This window comes from Ictidomys tridecemlineatus, chromosome 10 (assembly GCF_052094955.1).
Source record: "Ictidomys tridecemlineatus isolate mIctTri1 chromosome 10, mIctTri1.hap1, whole genome shotgun sequence".
Taxonomy (NCBI): domain Eukaryota; kingdom Metazoa; phylum Chordata; class Mammalia; order Rodentia; family Sciuridae; genus Ictidomys; species Ictidomys tridecemlineatus.
Window position 1 is genome coordinate 131943625 of NC_135486.1, and position 14315 is coordinate 131957939.

The window sequence follows — 14315 nt, forward strand, 5'->3', positions numbered from 1 at the left end:
CATCCAGGTACTTGGGTGACTGAGGTGGAAGGAGTGCAAATTGGAGGCCAGCCAGGGCAATTTAGCAAGACACTGTCTCAAAACCAAACAACAACCAGGTGCCGTGGCACATGCCTATAATCCCAGCAATTATGGAGGCTGAACAGGAGAATCCCAAATTCAAAGCCAACCTCAGCAATTTAGTGAGGCCCTAAGCAACTTAGCAAAGTCATAAGCAACTTAGTGAGACCCTGTCTCTAAATAAAATATTTTTTAAAGGGCTGGGGATGTGACTAAGGAGTTAAGCACCCCTGGGTTCAATCCCTGGTACCAAGAAGAAAAAAAAAAAAAAACCAACTATGGAGGTAAATGACTAAATGACTTGCAGGGAAAAGGAAGAGATAGAGAGTAAGGAGGTGATCCAGGCAAGAGATGATCAAAGATTAAGTTCAGGTAAGGACTTTGAGCCGCAGACCGACAGCTGATGGCCCAGGTGATATGGACAGGTAGGTCTGACAGTTTCACAACTTCAGGCCATAGAAACCTTAATCAAATACCCATCCTTAACCAAAGCCACATCAATGGAACTCCATTGACTTGTTGATCTAGCAGTCAGTCCCACCAATGAAGGGATATATTTGAACTTACCTCCTGGTCATTTCCCGGGTCTCAGAAGGGCCATAATCATGAACACTCTCGGCTCCTGGGTAATCAGGTTCCCCAAAAATGTTTGGAGAATTCCGATAATCCTCAGCACTGGGATAGTCTGGTTCCCCCCAAATGTGTGGAAAGTTAGTTTGATTCTCAGCACCTGGATAATCAGGCTCTCCCGGGTCGTCTATATATGAATTGATTCTGGAACCAGCAGGTTCTTGATTCCTTCTTGAGCCTGGATGGTTGGAATTGGCTCTGGGGCCAGAATGGTTAGAGTTGTCCTGTGCTCCCGGGTAGTCAGGATTTTCCAGGGATCCCAAATAACCTGGGTTTATCCTGGAACCCGGGTAGTTTCCACTACTTCTGGAACTTGCAAATTCAGGATTTCTTTGAGATCCAGGGTAATCTGGTTCTCTGGGTGAGCCTGGATGGTATGGATGGCTCTGAGATTCAATATAATCTGGCTCTGGCAGAGATCCGTGATAGTCTGGACTTGTTCTGGAATCTTCAGAATAGGGATTGTTCCTGGCACCAGGATAATCTGGTTTACTTGGAGATCCAGGATAATCTGGTTCTGCTAGAGACATAGGATAGTCTGGATTTGTTCTGGAGCCTGTAGAGAATGGATTATTCCTGGTGCTGGGATAGCCTGGATTATCCCAAGGACCTGAGAAGTCTGGATAATCCTGAGTTTTTAAATGCCTTCGAGTACGGCCCTGAGATCTTGAAGAGTCCTGATGCTCTGTGTCACCGTTGAGGCTGTTATTCCTGTAGTAGGCTGACATGATGGCATAGACTCTTTACCCCACAGTGTTAGAACGTTCCTGTGTTTGTAGTCCCTTTAGGGATCTTTTATAAACCTGAAAAAAAAAAAAAAGGAAAAAATTAGGATTTATCCCCCCTTTCTTCTTTGCAAAGATTGTTGGTTATCTTCCAGTTATCTCTTCTCACACAGCTGGGTGCACAGCTGCCTAGAGCAAAGACCATGTTTCCCAGGCTCCTTTGCACCAGCTGTGGCCATGACAGAGGTCAATGGGATGTGAGTGGATGCAATTTATGCAACTTCCAGATTGTACTGTTAAAGGGAAGCGTCATCCCTCCCTGTCTAGGCCTCCTTACTTCCTGTGGATTGGATGTGGAGATTGCACCAAAATGGGGCATGCACACTAAGGCAGCATCTGCTGCAGGGACAGCAGCACCATGTGTGGAGAGAGCCTGGGTCACCTGTGACTTCCTGGGTCAGAGCCTTCATATCAGCCCAGACTCTTGTAAGAGAGAGAATGAACTTTTATATCTTGTTTCAACTACTGTTTTCTGTGTGTATTGGACACATGCAATGGGAATGATCTTTTAAACCATGCATCAAGCCCTTGGTTGGGGCAAAGGGAGCAATGAATCTAAGGATTAGAAGGAACCAGAACTTTTGAGGCATTTTGCTTGCAATCCTGTTTCTAGGGATAAAGACAGTGTGGTGACAATTGCTGTGACCTCTTGCGGCTTGCAAATATGATTGGTGAGTCCCATGAGCTCTCATCTGCAGACACAGCATACTTCCCAGTCAGAAGTGATGAGGTTAATTGCTAGAACATTTGTATTTTCCTACATGTTTACCTACTTCCCCTTCTTTTCCAATCAATGCCCCGATTTTCCTCAAGCCATCTCCCACCCTTGGTCCAAGTGGAACAGGAAGGGTTGATGGCACCCATGACCAACTCCAGGGAGGTCACATGACCCAGGCCTGGCCAATCAGTGTCCATCAACCCCTTGGCCACAGGATTTGACTCATCAGCCCTTCAGGACGTGGACCAGACTGGGAGAGGGATGGTCTTATTTTGAGACAGACAGGACATCAGCCTGCAGCACCTGGTGTGGTTGTCAGTGGGAACAGAGAAGAAAATACACAGGGGAGAAAATTTAAATGAAGAGTCAGTAGGGGATTTGTTGACTAACCCAATACGGGAGGAATACAAACTAAAGGAAATAAAAAAAAAGACGAACATCTCTCCAGTTTCAAGTCAGCATGATTAGAATATGGTGATGCTTTGGAAGAAGGAAGTAGAACATTCTTGAAGCTCTGCCAACTTTACAAGTTTATCTCTATGTAAATGACAAAGGCCTCAACCTTATCAAAGCCAAAGACAATATTAACTTTCTGCGGTCCCCTGTGGTTTCAGTATTAGTTTGCCAACTTGTTCCCACAAGTCTTGGCTTAGCTGAAGTCTGTTCTTCTACATTTTGTTTCTGCCCAGTATCCATTGTTCCCTTTGGGGGTAACATGTTTCGTTGAGTACCTCACCCCCAGTCCCTGCGGGCCAGGACCTCATCTGAATGATTTTCTTCCTAGCCAGTGCGATGGGGTCAAAGCACATAACCCAGTCAGAGCCAGTGAGCTTCGGATCTGGGAGATATGTCAGAACTGTAGGAAAGAGAGCGGCTCTGTCTTTCCCTGGGGCTTGGAGTTAGGAAGTTTTAGTCTGGAGCTGCCAGTGGTTACCACTGGAGAAGGTTTTCCTAAGATTGCCAACGAGGAGAGAACAGAGCCAAGAGATAGACAGGATGAATGATCAGTGCTGATGAACTGTGAAAGCATCTGGATCTCGCTATGCCTGAAGGCAGATGCCCAGTGGATACCTGAACCCTTAAATTTTTTTTTTTTCCTAAGCAGAGCTGGGTTCTCTGTGATTTGAGAATGAAAGAGAATTCTGACTAATGAATGAGCTTTGCAAGCAGGAACATCTGTACAAACTGCAGTGCTGTGAAGACTAAATGCTATACTGAAATAATTGAAAATTATTTCTCATAACATAGAAATTGAACCCATTCCTTCGTATGTATCCCAAATGTAGCCCAGTTCCTATAACTCCCGCGGTGTGCCAACACATATGACATCTAACAAAGCTAAATGATTCTGGATGGGGCAAAGGGGAGTGGGGAGGGGGCAGGGAGGTTGGAAAGATGGTGGAATCAGATGGACATCATTACCCTAGTTACATGTATGATTGCTCTAATGGTGTGACTGCTTCATGTACAACCAGAGGAGTGAAAAATTCTGCTCCATTTGTGTACAATGAATCAAAGAGCATTCTATCGTCATGCATAAGTGATTGGAACTAATTTAAAAAAAAAAAAAAAGCTAAGTGATGCCAAGAAATTAAAAACAGATACAGGTATACCAGCTCAAGAGAAATGAGTATATCTATCAAAAGATGACAAGGATGTTCACAGAAACTTTTTTTCATAAAAGCCAACCATTTGAAAAACACACAAATGTCATCCAACAGCAGAATAAGTCAATGAATTTTGCCACATTCATACCACGAAATACTCTACAGCAATAACAAACTCTGAACTTCTGGGCTGCAGATGTAGCTCCGTGGTAGCAGGCTTACCCGGCATGAGTGAGGCTCTGAGTTCCATCCCCAGCACCTCCAAAAAGTAAAAAAGGAACAGAGATGGCACTTCTGCTCCAAGCAGAATACAATGGCACAGGTGAGTCTCACAGATTTAAGGGTGAGGGAAAGACAGCTGGACACAAAAGAGCCGTAAGGTCCGACATTACCCAAGTTCAAGAGCAAATGAACCGATACACCGTGATGCAAGGCAGAACAGGGAGCATCTGGGGAAGGAACGAGGCGGCCACTCCCTCGTTCCTTCACAACACAATATCACAGCTGTTCACATAGCTCTGACGTTGTATTAGGTATTCTAACTAATCTAGAGGTGACTTAAACTACACAGCAGGATTATGTGAGGCATATTTAAATACTAAGCCATTTTCCATCAGAGATGTGAGCACCAAGAATTTTGATATCTGTGTGGGGTCCTGGAACCAATCCCCATAGATACTGAGGGACAACTACAATTCCCACACCCAGAGAGAATGTGTATATTTGCTCAAATATGTAAATACACCTAAGTCTACATCTATAACATGTTCTATGTGTATATACATTCGTAGAACACACGCACAGAGCATGGATGATAGGTAGGTAGGTCGATGACGGTCATACATGGGGAGACAGGGGACCTCTAGCTCCTGCCCACGGGTTCACATCTCTGATCTGTGGCCACCCACAGGAGCAGGTGGCCTACAGGCTCTGTCACAGGCCAGGCCAGGCCTGAAGGGTGAATGCCACTCTAACCGTTGTGGCCTACACTGGGACCAATTCCTAAACAAACAGAAACTAAGTCCACAGGAAAGGGTTGTGAGAGAAATGACAAGAAAATAGGCTCCGACTGATGGTCAAAGGACATGGATGACCCTCTGGGACCCCCCCTCCTGGCTTCCTATTCACTCTAGAGGAGCAGATAACTAGTCCACCCTTCCTTGGCGCCTTGGGAAAAGCTTGGAGAGGGGACCGTGTGTTAGTTCTTGCTTCTCCAGCACCTTCTCAGTAGGGCCAGTGAGCCCCCTATGCCGAGTAGGGTCACTCGCTCTGCTGGCTCAATAGCTTTCAGTCACTCCCCCCAGCAATGACATGCCTTCCCTGGACTGTCCCCGAGAACTCCTGACTCTGCAAGGCTCCCTGGTTTGAACGGGTCATTTTATTTTTTTTTTTATTTTTATTTTTTTAAAGAGAGAGTGAGAGAGGGGAGAGAGAGAGAGAGAGAGAGAGAGAGAATTTTTAATATTTATTTTTTAGTTCTTGGCGGACACAACATCTTTGTTGGTATGTGGTGCTGAGGATCGAACCCGGGCCGCACGCATGCCAGGCATGGCGCGCTACCGCTTGAGCCACATCCCCAGCCCCGAACGGGTCATTTTAGCCATCCGGTGTTTGCCACTGGATAGTCCAGGAATCTTGAGGGGCAAATCACCCTTGAGCCTGAATGAGGCCACATTCAAGGTCACATTCACCTGGCTCCGTGCTGCATCCGAGTTCTCACAGCACAACCCAGGCCCAGGCCAGCCGCCAGCAGCCTCCGTATCACCAGAGTCATCTCACAGAGCACGGGAATGGGAGTCACTAAGGGTCATCAGGCCAGCCTGGCATGGAAGACAGACAACCTGGAAACAGCCCAAAGCCACCAGGAGACGTCAGGTCCAGGAGGTTCGGATGGCAGAAGATCACGGAGTGCTCATAAAGAAGGCTTCAGATGGGCACGTCCCGGGTGATAAAGGGCCCCAATCAGCAAAATCAATCTTTGGTCACTTCATGGTCTGCATGACCACAGTGATCCAGTTTAGGCTGGGGTAGGAGATGGGACAAAGACGGGACATTTTATCTTCAAACTCTTTGTCCCATCTCCCCCCCAGGCCTCGGCTAGAACACCGCAGTCATGCAGGCTTCGAAATGACCAAAGGTTGATTTTGCTGATTGAGGCCATTTATTACCTGGTACACAGAAAAGACAGGCCAGGGCTTGTGCAACCGGCCAACTATTCAGCACCCAATGCAGGAGGAAGTCTCCCCACAGGAAAGAAAGCAAAGCCACAATTTCTAATTTCCCGGTAGGTTTTATTTGCTAAGGGGGTGAACTTGACCATGGTAACACATGACAGGGTAAACATTTCAACCTCAATGAAATCAGTGCTCTTATGGCGAGTGGTGAAAATCTTCTGTTTTGAAACACAATGTTTTATTGTGAGTCATAATCACCCTGCCATATCAGGATGGCTTCTTTTTTTTTTGTTTTTGGAGTATTTTATATTATACCCAGGGGTACTCTACCACAGAGACACATCCCCAGCCAATTTGTTTATTTATTTATTTATTTATTTATTTTGCAACAGGGTCTTGTTAAGTTGCTCAAGGCCTAAGTGTCTGAGGTTGGCTTCGAACTGGCAATCCTGCTGCCTCAGCCTCCTGAGTCACCGGGATGACTGATGGGCGTGAGCCGCTGCACCTGGCTCAGGCTGACTTTTGCTAGGACCTAAAAATCAGAGGGGGATCTCTGATGGTCATAAAAGAGGGTCTCATTCTGTACAGCATTTGTGAGTGAGAAATGTTGGCTCAAAGCAAGTTAATAATGCCAGGATTTCTGTAACCTAAGCTATCAAACCCCTTCCCTATGGTAACTGTGGAACAATGTAGCACTGTGGAGGAGACAAGCGCTCAGCTGCTAAGGGTTTTCTTTTTTTTTTTTTTTTTTTTTTTTTGCGGTGCTGGGGATGGAACCCAGGGCCTTGTGAATGCAAAACAAACACTCTACCAACTGAACTATATCCCCAGCCCCTGTAAGTGGTTTTCAATAAAACTTAAGTCTCACATGCCCTCTCTCAGCAACCTGTCCCACTGCCCCAGTACACCTGGGCTTTGAACAGTACAATGTTATAGATATACAAAACAATATACTTTATGTTTTCCTGCAACTCACTGTGTTCTAAATGTGAAATCAGCTTTGAGACCTATTCATGCTGTTAGCTCTAGTAACTAAAGCTAGTAGTTCAAACATCACTCTAGAAATTGGTTCACTTTGATGGCTGTGTACTGTTCCAGGATGGATGGATTTCCACATTATATTTATTCCTCCTGCTACTCATGGACATTTGGGCTGCTTCCAATTTTTCCGTGACATAAACAATGATCGTTCTGCGTTCCACGTGAGTCTCTTTATAACAACGTGTGAAAATCTCTCCCAGGAAGAGAAATGGGGGTGGTTTTGCTGGGTTTGGTTGGAGTATATGCAATTTCACTGGAGATAGCCCAGAGGAGGGGGGAATCCCCCCAAGGAGGGGAACAACAACTGTGGGCAGGTAGACTCTTCATTTTCACAGTGTCATCGTGGAAGGATATCCAGGAATCTTCCTTGAACTTGACCTTTCTTCTTCTCCCTGGATGACCCCCAAATGACCATGTGCCACTTCTAAGAACTGAACATAGAAAAACCAGAATTGCAAGATTATCCTTGGTTGAAGGAGGCCTTCCCCATCTCTGCTACGGACATCCTGGGCCATATCATTCTTCCGTGTCCACATGCCCAGAAGCAGCTGTCCCAACTGGTAACAAAGAAGTTCAAAGCCTTGCCAAAATGTCCTCTGGGAACAAGACGTATTCTATCCACCCCGCCTCTGAGTTGGAGAAGGGGTGAGACAGACCGACCTGAACACGGGATGATCTAAACGGTCTGTTCCAGCTCTCCAAGCCAACGATGTAAAGAAAAATTCATATGAAAAAGCAAATCAGAGCAGAAGGGAGAGGAGACCTTTCCATTAAAGAGAAAGAAACGGGCATTTGGGATGAAAGGGAAACCTAAACTAGGAAGTGACATAGACAAAGTCAGAACACGTGCACTTCCAAGACCAGGTAACTCTGCAGCTGCAGGGATGGAGTGGGCCGGGAGCCACCCAGTGCACATGCCTGTGCGCTCCCTTTGTGCAGCCTGCTCCCTGCCCGGGAGATGCGTGGTGCAGGGGTTTCACACAGCAGGACGTGGAGGCTCTGAAGGGCTCCAAACCTTTTCGAGTTCTCACAGACGGTGGATGGGCACAGAAGATTTGCACAGAATGATTGCCCTTCTGGAACTTTGGATGCCCTGGAAGCCACCTGATCGTGGAAAGACGAGTCCAGCACAGAGAGTGACCACCACCATACTTGAAGAGTGGTGCTCCAGGAACCGGGCCGTCCGTCACCGGGACACATGTCCCTTTCAGGGAGTCGTTAATTTCGTTTGCGTGTGCTTCACTGTTCTCTCCGGGCTGGTTGGCTTTACAAGGGCTTTGTCCTTCAGCCTCAATGCCATTACAAATAAACGCCTGGACTTCTTATTCTTCAGTGTGTAATGTTTAGAACCAGGAAATAGAGGTAACCTGAATCGTCTAAATAGCACCTTCAATCACCCAGACATTTCCTGCTAACTAAATATTTGTTCCTAAGAGATCCGTTGGGCTTTTCATGGGGTGTTTCCTTCTGAGAGTCAAGAATGTTCTTAGCCATGCATTTGGACCCCTTGGGACACAAGACCCACAGTTAGAGACAGCAGTATCCAAACTGTGAATAACCGGGGGGACATAAATATCATAGAGCCAAATCAGTTAGGTTTTCTTGTTCTTCTGTTATTTTCTCTTCTCTAAGGAAATCTTAATGTATTTAATCTCAAAGATCCTTATTTAATTCCCTAGGAAATATAATTATATTCTATGACTGCAAAGAGGATATAGGATTTTTAGTTTGTTAAACAAGGCAGGCACCGGGGATGGTGCATGCCTACAATCCCAGTGACTTGGGAGGCTGAGGCAGGAGGATCGCAAGTTCAAGGCCAGCCTCAGGAACTTAGTGAGATCTTGTTTCCAAATAAATAAATAAAGAGTTGGGGAGGTAGCCCAGTGGTAGAGAGCCCCAGATTAATCCCCTCTCCCACAAACAAACCCCAAAACTGACTAATTAAAAAACAAGAAAGGGTTGAAGCTAGAAACTGAAAATGAATTGATGACAAAAATCCACCCAGTGCCAGGGGGAGGTGGCACACGCCTGTGATCCCAGGGAGTCAGGAGACGGAGGCAGGAGATCACAAATTTGAGGCCAGCCTCAGCAACTTGGCAAGAGTCTGTCTCAAAATAAAAAATAAAAAGGGCTGAAAGAGCACCCCAGTGGCAGAGCCGGTACTCCTAGATTCAATCCCCAGTATTGCAATAATCGAATGCACGGGTACAAAAAGATCCATCAAGAAAACGGTCTCGGGGCTGGGGCTGGGGCTCAGTGGTAGAGCGCGAGTCTCGCATGTGTGAGGCCCTGGGTTCGATCCTCAGCACCACATAAAAAGAGATAAATAAATACAGGTATTGTGTCCGCCTACAAATAAAAAATAAATAAATAAAAAAGAAAACGGCCTAACTAACTGCATTGAGCAACCCATGGAAGTAGCAACCGCTCCTTCTTCTACTTGATCAAGGTAGGTTCTAAGGTACTTTTTAAGAAGGAGGGAGGAGCACGTGTTTCGCATCTGTAGGCTCTGGGTTCGATTCCCAGCACCAGAACAGACAGACAAACAAATAAGAGTTTGGGAAACACACTGGCAAATGCCGCAAATGGATCTCAATAACTGAAACTCAAGAAAAAGCTAGAATGGGAAGATTCTCCCTCCTCTTTTTCTCCTCCTCCTCTTCCTCCTCCTTTTTTTTATTGGGGGGGGGGGCGGGTACCAGGGATGGATCGAGGGACATCAAACATTGAGCTACATCCTGAGTCCCCCCCCCTCTTGTTTTATTTTGAGACAGGGTCTTTTGCTACGTGGCTTAGGGCCTGGCTCAGTCGCTGAGGCTGGTTTTGAACTTGCGATCCTCCTGCCTCAGCCTCCTGATCTGCTGGGGTGACAGAGATGTGCCACCACGCCTGGCCTTTTTGAAGCCCCCTCAGTCTCACTCTATGACCTCAGGTGCCTCCTGAGTCTTACCCTGGGAGCACGTTGGGCAAGGTCGGGGGGGAAACCAGCAGCTCAGATCCCTTCTCCAGAAATTTTATTCCGGTGAAATCTGGGGGTGAAGACCTGGGAAGGCTCCCTTCTCATTAGGTTTCTTTCTCTTTTTTTAATATTTATTTTTCGGTTTTAGGTGGACACAATGTTTTACGTTTACGGGGTGCTGAGGATCGAACCCAGGGCCTCCTGTGTGCTGGGCGAGCACCTTACCGCTCGAGCCACAACCCCAGCCCTTCGCTAGCTTTCTTAAGTGGTTCTTCCACGCTCAGAGTTTGAGGATCACTGCAGATGAGCCGGGAAGGAGCAGGAGAGAGGTGGAGGGAAGAAGCGGGTTCATGGGGTCTTGAGGCGGGCGGGTGGCTCAGCCTCTTCTGGCTCAGGTGGACCGCCCAACCCATCGCAGGGACAGAAGACCCCCCTCGGGGGACAGCTGGGGAAAACTCAAGGTGCACACTCCGCTCTGGCACCTGCTTTGAGGGGCTCCTCTGCTACCCACCAAGGAAGGACCCACTTTCTGGAGACCCTACCAGCTACAGAACCCACTGTCGCCCGACACACACACACTGTCCACGGGCCAGAAGCTACCAGGGAAGCAAATAAGGATGACATTAACTGCCTCCTCTGTCTAAGGATGCTCCGCGTCCTCCGCCACGGGGTCTTGGGAAGGCAGGAGACGGTGACAACGCCAGGTGGAGCTTCTCCCCCACCTGGTGAGTCCGGGTCTGTGTTAAGCCTCCCTCTTTTTTAAGGGGGTACTTGGGATGGAACTCAGGGACACTCAGCCACTGAGCCACATCCCCAGCCCTATATTGTATTTTATTTAGAGACAGGGTCTCCCTGAGTTGCTTAGGGCCTCGCTTTGGTTGAGGCTGGCTTTGAACTCGCGATCCTCCTGCCTCAGCCTCCAGAGCCACTGGGATAACAGGTGTGCGCCACCATGCCCTGCAAGCCTCCCTCTTTGAGAGAAAAATGAGACATTAGTCTCAGAAAGTAGAAGCTTAGCTCTTTATCCGATTCATTCAGATGCAGATAATACAACAGTCCCTATAATGCCCATTTCAGCATTACCTAACACAGCTCAAGTATTCCTGTTCCAGAGTTGCAGAGAGGAAAACAGAAACAGAAACCAATGATCACAAAGCCACTCATATGTACGTGCTGGCCACTGTTTAAGGACCAGATAGATATGAACCCATTAAAACCCTATGCTAGGCTTAGGAATGAACTCTTATTATCCTTATTTTACTAAGAAGGTCACTGAGGCACAGAGAGGCTAAGGAACTTGCCTGGAAACAACAGCCAGCAAGGGGTAGAACTCGGATAGACACCCTGACAGTCCAAAATCGGCGCTGCTGGGTTTCATCATTCCAAAGATATAAAATGGCTCATCCAAAGTACAGTGGCTTGTCCAGAGCCAGAGCCAGAGCCAGAGCCAGAACCTGGGTCTACGGAAATCCCAGTTCTGGGTGCCCTCCATGGACCACGTGGAAAATTTGACTTGCCCCTTGACGGGTCCCACGACAGATTTCTTGAAGTGATTCAGGGTGAAGGAACAGAATGATGACTCTTAACACTCCGGCCATCACTGAAGGAAGGGGACCTAGTCTGAGCAGTGTGTCTTGAGGCGATGTGGTCCTGCGACATCACTGAGAGGTTGCCCTGGTTCCGGACGGCAGACTGGACCCACAGCCCGTTCTCTCCACCCACCCCCCAAGAAACTACGGACAATGAGTCCACAGGGGAGTGGATCCACAGTCATGGGACGCTCAAGGCAAGAGGGGCGACGGTTGGACTGGAGATGACGGTGAGGTTCCAGAAAACAGAGAGTAAATCGGTGCATTGGTGGGTTTTCTGGGGAGGGGGAGGCTAGACCAGAACAGGCCCCCCCCAAAAAAAGATGGGGACCGTGGGAGGGAGCCAGGGCTGCAGTCAGCTCAGGGCGAGGACAGTAGAGCCGACGGGCATGAAGAACTGGAGTGGATCACCGAGCAGCAATGGAGAGCTTAATTAATGCGCTGGCCAGAGAACAAGGGGACTCCTTTCACCCTGGCACCTACTGGGTGCCCTGTGATGTTAGGATGGACACTGAGCAGTACAGGATTTAGACTCCTCCAAGGAGAGGGCCTTTGGCCTTGGCTCCCATGAGCTTCCCTTGGAATATCCCGCTCTATAAACGTGTCTGTTTATCTGGGGTCTTAGGCCAGTGAGATGGGAACAATATAATTGAGGGTGTGAGCTCTTGGTCCTGCAGTATCAGCTGACCTCCAGAGGGGCTGGGGACGGAGGTCAACCATCTCTATGTGGCTGAGCTCCGGGAAAGATTCTGGACACCAGTCACACAGGTCAGCTATCCTGGATGACCATCAGCCATGGGTACTGTCCCACATCGATGCTGGGAGAATAATATTCTCCATGGCTCCGTGGGGACGGATCAATCGGAGGCTTCATCTTTAGAACCTTCCTGGACTCGACTCTATGCAGGTCTCCCTTTGCCTGACTTGAGCATGTATCTTTTTTTTTGGTGGGGGGGGGGTACCATGGATTGAACTTGGGGGGTACTAGATCAGTGAGCCCCATCCCCAGGCCTATTTTGTATTTTATTTAGAGACAGGGTCTCACTGAGTTGCTTAGCACCTCACTTTTGCAAAGGCTGGCTTTGAACTCTCCATCCTCCTGCCTCAGCCTCCTGGGTGGACACCGAGCCTGGCTAGAACATACGTCTTTTAGCTATAATTAACCATAACTGTGAGTAGGCAGCTTTCAGTGAGTGGGTTCTGAGTGTCCTTACAAAGTATTGTTGAACCCAAGGAGGACCTGGTAATGGAACTTGTAATGGGTGTCAGAACAGAGCGGGTCCCTCCAACTTTGCAGACACCAAGAGATTTTTCTCTCAACAAATGACACGAAGTTTCTGGAAACAACTAAGCCTCCAAGGAGGAAGTTGGTACTCAAGATTAAACCCAGATTTTATGAAGCTTGCCTTCCTGTGTCCCCAGACATCTCAGGGAGCCTGCTGGGAAACAAACCCGACCCCATCAGGGCCAACCAATGACAGGTCTCCTCATCAATCTAGTTCTGCATTCAGAGAAGGCACAGAAGAAATGGACCAAGGGAGCCAGGTGCAGTGGCACACGCCTATAATCCCAGTCCCTCGGGAGGCTGAGGCAGGAGGATCGCAAGTTCGAGGTCAGCCTCAGCCATTTAGTGAGACCTTTGTCTCAAAAATAAAATAACAAGGGCTGGGGGTATAGCCCAGTGGTAGAACACTTTGCCTAGCATGTGCAAGGCCCTGGGTTCAATCCCCAGGACCCCAGGGAAAAAAAAATAACAACTGATCCGGGAAGTCCAATATCTACAAAACGGAAGTTCTACAACAAAGAAAATGCAAAGATGGCAGAAATCAAAGATGAAAGAGCCTGACCTTTCAAAGGGCATGGACACGGCCCTTCAGCTAAACGGCTAGCAAAGGGGATAAATGTCCACAAGAAACACCCCGAATCACACACAGCCTCGTGAGGTCTTCGATCATCACAAGGGAAGAGGAAACCTTGAAAATGTTCAGAACTAAAATCGCCGTTTCTTCCCAGCTGGCAGATGCTGTCCGTAGGAGCCCGGGTCTTCAGAGGGCCGAGGTTAAAGAAGACCTGCCTAAAATTCTGCACCCGGCACAGCAAGTTTGAGAGCAGAACCGAGACCTCTGCAGAAACCTAAAGTATGAGAGAGTTTAAGACGAGCCAGAGAGGGCGTTTGAGGGCTGGGAAGGGTTGACATCTCAGAGACACTGGGAGGAAGATTCCGGATGACCAACAGAGACTCCAAAATGACTTCCCGAAAATGCACACACCGTGGTCATCAAGTCTGTTTGTCTTCAATCTTTACAGTCTACCCATGTGACATCGCCATGTATTAACTAATTTATTTGGGGGGGATACTGGGGATTGGATCAGGGGTATTAAGCACCAAGCCCTACCCCTAGCTCTTTTTTTATTTTTATAACAGGGGTCTCACCAAGTTGCTTAGGGCCTCACTAAGTTGCTGAGGCTGGCTCTGAACTCACGATCCTCCTGCCTCAGCCTCCTGAGCCACTGGGATGAAAGGTGTGTGCCGCTCGGCCTGGCTCATATCCCAATTTATAAGAAGTATTATAAATCCCAGGTTTCTGGCACAGCGTTCCTAAAACTCCATAATTCCCTGAGCGATACGGGTGGCAGGAGCATCTTTCATTAGAATATTGGCTCACTTGTGATATCTGGTCGCTCGGTGGTAGTGTGCTTTCCTGGCAAAGGATGATCCCAGTAACTGAAAAAAATTTTTTTAAATAAAAAT

The 14315-nt window shown here is 47.8% G+C and overlaps 1 protein-coding gene across 3 annotated transcripts in view; it reads right to left on the minus strand.

The window, feature by feature from the left end:
- Tmc5 (transmembrane channel like 5) overlaps positions 1-14315 on the minus strand; it is a 58548-nt gene that overhangs the window by 41931 nt on the left and 2302 nt on the right. For all 3 annotated transcript variants that reach the window (XM_078024282.1, XM_078024281.1, XM_078024280.1), the window contains exon 2: positions 628-1493. In XM_078024282.1, coding sequence (XP_077880408.1) covers positions 628-1418 — 791 coding nt within the window. In that variant the 5' untranslated portion in view covers positions 1419-1493. The remainder of the gene's footprint in view (positions 1-627; positions 1494-14315) is intronic.